This window comes from Pygoscelis adeliae, unplaced genomic scaffold (assembly GCF_000699105.1).
Source record: "Pygoscelis adeliae isolate BGI_AS28 unplaced genomic scaffold, ASM69910v1 Scaffold48, whole genome shotgun sequence".
NCBI classification, from domain to species: Eukaryota; Metazoa; Chordata; class Aves; order Sphenisciformes; family Spheniscidae; genus Pygoscelis; species Pygoscelis adeliae.
Window position 1 is genome coordinate 6,798,562 of NW_008825618.1, and position 3,995 is coordinate 6,802,556.

Genomic DNA, 3,995 nt, shown 5'->3' on the forward strand with positions numbered 1-3,995 from the left:
GGATGATTTGGCATAGGCCTGAGACAGAGGGGGAAAAAAAGGGGCTCCAATGTGTTATAGAGGGTTTGTGGAAAGCAACGGTGGAGTATAAAGAGAAAATGTAATCAGAGGAGAAGAATATGATTTTATTAAGTATTTGTATCCAGGCTTTGGTTGTCTGAGAGCTACTCAGATACAAATGGTAATTATAATAACTACATGATAATTTAATTACAGTTAACCATATGAATAATAATTCAGTTATTCTTATAGAAGAATTCTGCATTTAAGGTGATATGAGCAAGAAGATGGAGGGTTTAGTAGCCAAAGCTAGTAATAAGGAAAGTTCAATATGTGTTTTGACAAGATGGATGGAAAAAATAGTTTGATGAGCAATTATTACAGAATTCACAGGGTTTAGTGACAGAGTGGATGTGGTGGGAGGAGTCAAGGTGGAGTTGTGGTATCCTGGAAGAAAGTTGAAGGCATGAAAACAGAATACTTGATGAGAAGAGAAGAGAAGATTGTCATGGTTTGCTGGGAAACGATGAAAAGTTTGCTTGTTCATGGTACAGGATTAGATGTCTAAAAGAGAAGCAAATTTAAACTGAAGAAGAAAGTGGTTGACCTCTTTTTCTCAGAACTTTTTGATGAAATAAGGAGGAAAAGAAGTGGGGATAAAAGGAAAGATTCCTGAGGGAATTTAGCAAGCCCTGGGATAGAAGCAGATTCCAGAACAGATGATGGATGAAGAAGGAAGTCAGAGCGCTAAGACAACCAGGCAAAGAGAGAATTTTGAAAGCACAGGAAGAAAAGTGAAAACTTTTGTTGGAAGTCAGCGGTCAAGAAAGTGAGGATGAGAGAATGTCCCTGAGAGCAGAATACGCGAGCACAATGAAATCTCAGTGAGATTGCCTCAGATGAATATGAAGTTAAAAATTGGAAGGCATCACTCAAGCTGATCTATTAAGCAAATATAAAGACAACATTTTACCAGGGTAGCTACCGTTGTAGAAACAGGATTTAGGAAAAGGCAATATTGTTCTGGAATAATAACTCCAATTTGTAAGCAGAAAGATTATTCCAGAATAGATGGTCTGAACAGAAGAGCTGCTCTGGAATAGCTGAGTTATACTGATATTTCTGTGGCTGCAGAGTTTTCTAAAATAGCTGTTCCAGGCATTTTTCACCATGCAAAGAAAGCCTATTCCCTATTTATGAGTTTCTACAATGGCAAGACAGGTAAAATGTGGTTTTTATCACCTTGCCTTCACACACTCTGCAATAACACAAAAAGGCCTATTTTATTGGGAAAAGAGATACTAGCAGAAAAAAAAATTAGAAAGCATTGTAATTTTGCCATTTGAGTGCATCTGATTTTAACTGAAAGACTAACAGTTGCACCATCATTGTCTGTCAGCTCAAATTTCAGAATTAGAGACTTTTTAAAACATTTGATTCAAAATAGTTTCTCTCTAGAGTAGAGAAAAGGGAAGCCAAGGGACAAAAATGTGCCCCAGTCATTTCTGAATTTTGTTAATGGAGTTTAGACATGGTATATATGTCCTGGCTTTCTGTAGTTCGTCATTACCAGTGATGTACGTCTGACAATAGTGTTTGGATTAAAAACAATTAGTTGAAAAGGTGTAACAATCTCCCTGCTGATACCTGTCTCCCAGATCTATACTAAAAGAACAACAGTGGAGCAGGATGGTGCAATGAGAAGAGAATGAGCTTGTGAGCTGCAGACAAACAAGAGTTGGAATGAATTTCTGCAATTTCAGCCAGACTTGTATTAATTAATCAGTATGCCTATTAGCCATACAAAATTACTAGCTAGACAGAAGCTATAATCTTCACAGGATAGCACAGTTCTCTGGTACTGGTCCTTTTATTTCTAAGGAGTGAAGGAAAGTTTCTTCTACAGAATTCCTGAGAAGAAAATGGAATAAGAAAACTCATTATTTATCCAATTTTTTTAGTTACTTACTCTTTGTAGAGTAGCTTGCTTATGTGTGGTGGTTTTTTTAAAGGCTATTAGAAAGGAATGCTTTTGAAGATTATACAGAAAAGAATTTTTAAGGACTGTTTCAGCATGTTCAGAAGGTATCAAAAGGAAGGTGTTTTCTTTTGGTCTAACTAGCTGAATTTTTCTGTAAAGGAGGAAAAGCATCTAATGATTGTTATTAAGACCCTCAAGAATCAGATGAGTTAAACCAAGCAACTAGTCAGCACCAAAATAAGCTCATACACTCAGTCAATGCTTAGGAGATTATTTTTCACAAATTACTCCCTCTGCCTCTGACTTCTTAGGCTTGATTCTAAAAGGAGACCTGCAGAACAGCTTCAGCAGGCAAGGCTGGGAACTAGGATTCATAATTTTACCGGCCATTAGGAATCATTCTCACTAATGGCAGTGAGTTTCTCCCACCCTCAAACTTGGGCTAAATCCCTCCTGTTCCACAGACGGCAGCTGTCTGTTACCATTTTCTGCTCCACGTGGGTTTATGGCTTGCCACCTTTCTCCTTGCCTACATCCCCCTGCTTTACAAAAGCTAAACCTTATTTTCTATTACGTTGTCTAACACATTAGCGTAATTACATTCAGAATGCTTTTTTTTTCCAACCTGTATTTAACTTGAAGATTGTATTATTTGTTCTGGATGTTTTGGGAACTGAAGGGGGACTGTGTGTCTGACAGCTTGCTTGTCCTTTCCAAATACATCTTTTATTCAACCCAGTGATGCTACCTCTCTGTACAAGTACTGGCATTGTACCGTTCTTACATTGCAGATCTCATCTCAACACTTAGCTGGATTGTATACATACTATCATTATTTACCTGTCATCGTTTTGGCCTTTTTTGTTGGCGGTAAAGGTTTCCCTGCTGTTTGTATTCTAGATAGGAGTCCGAAAAGTGTTTCTTAAGTACTGGCAAGCTGACCATCTCAACGATTTGTGCCTTCAGCTTCAGAAGAAAATTATAACCTGCCAAAAAGGTAACAATTACAGAACAAGTATTCCTGAGCTGTTGCTTTGTACACTGGGCAGAATATTGCATAACAAAAAAAATGTCTCTTCCTTGAATACTTACTGTATTTCATATGTTTCCACCTACAGACATATTTCCAGCTAACTACTCATAAAGATTTTTTCAGATCATACTAACATTGGTGATGCTTGCACTTTCTGTCTGTCAAACATAATTTTATGGCAAACTGACTGTAATTAAAACTTAGGGGATCTTGGATATTTCCTTTTTAAAGTATGTTCAGTGATTTTTCAAGGCATTAATATCACCTTTAACTTCTTGTTGCAAATCAAAGAGCATAACGATACAAAATTGCAATGTGTTCAAATATATCAATAGTGAATACAAAGCTAATAATTTAATATGTTTAGTTGTCTTTATTTTCCCCTTTTCTTACAGCTTTCATATTTGACAGTGCTTGTTTTTTTATGTTTAGGCATTTTTTCACCCTTTTATGCCTGCATTTTTACTTAGGTCACACTGACATTTTTTGGTACATTTTTAAAAGGAGGCATTATCCACTGCCTCCTGATTTCCTGTTACTTCTTTTTCATTTCCTATCAAAATCTCAAATAACTACTGAAAATGTGAATATTTGTTTGTTTGAAGAAGCTTCCTTCACACAATGCATTATTTATCTAATTGGCTGATGTCTGCAACAATTCCCATTATCACCTTTTTAAAGGAAATTAAAAAGACAAAGATGTATCCTGGGTTTTTTTTAGTCAGATACATAATATTGCAGAGTTATATGTATAAACCCCTTTCATTTTAACTATCTGTTCTTCACTGTGAGCATAGAGTGAAAAAGAGGAAACCAAGAGAAAACTTGAAGCAAGAGGAATCGAAATCATAGCAGTTCAGGAATGAACGTGGAGAATGACAGTTAACACAGGCCACAGTTCAGCTGGATGTATAACTTGTGCCTGATATTTTATACAAATCACCCTGTGGTATTCACGCATTTAGAAAAGCAATAGTAATT

The 3,995-nt window shown here is 36.3% G+C and overlaps 1 protein-coding gene across 1 annotated transcript in view; it reads left to right on the forward strand.

Moving 5' to 3' along the window:
* The window catches only part of MYO16 (myosin XVI), a 278,671-nt gene that overhangs the window by 264,113 nt on the left and 10,563 nt on the right, over positions 1 to 3,995 (forward strand). The window contains exon 28 of the mRNA XM_009333377.1: positions 2,882 to 2,978. Coding sequence (XP_009331652.1) covers positions 2,882 to 2,978 — 97 coding nt within the window. The remainder of the gene's footprint in view (positions 1 to 2,881; positions 2,979 to 3,995) is intronic.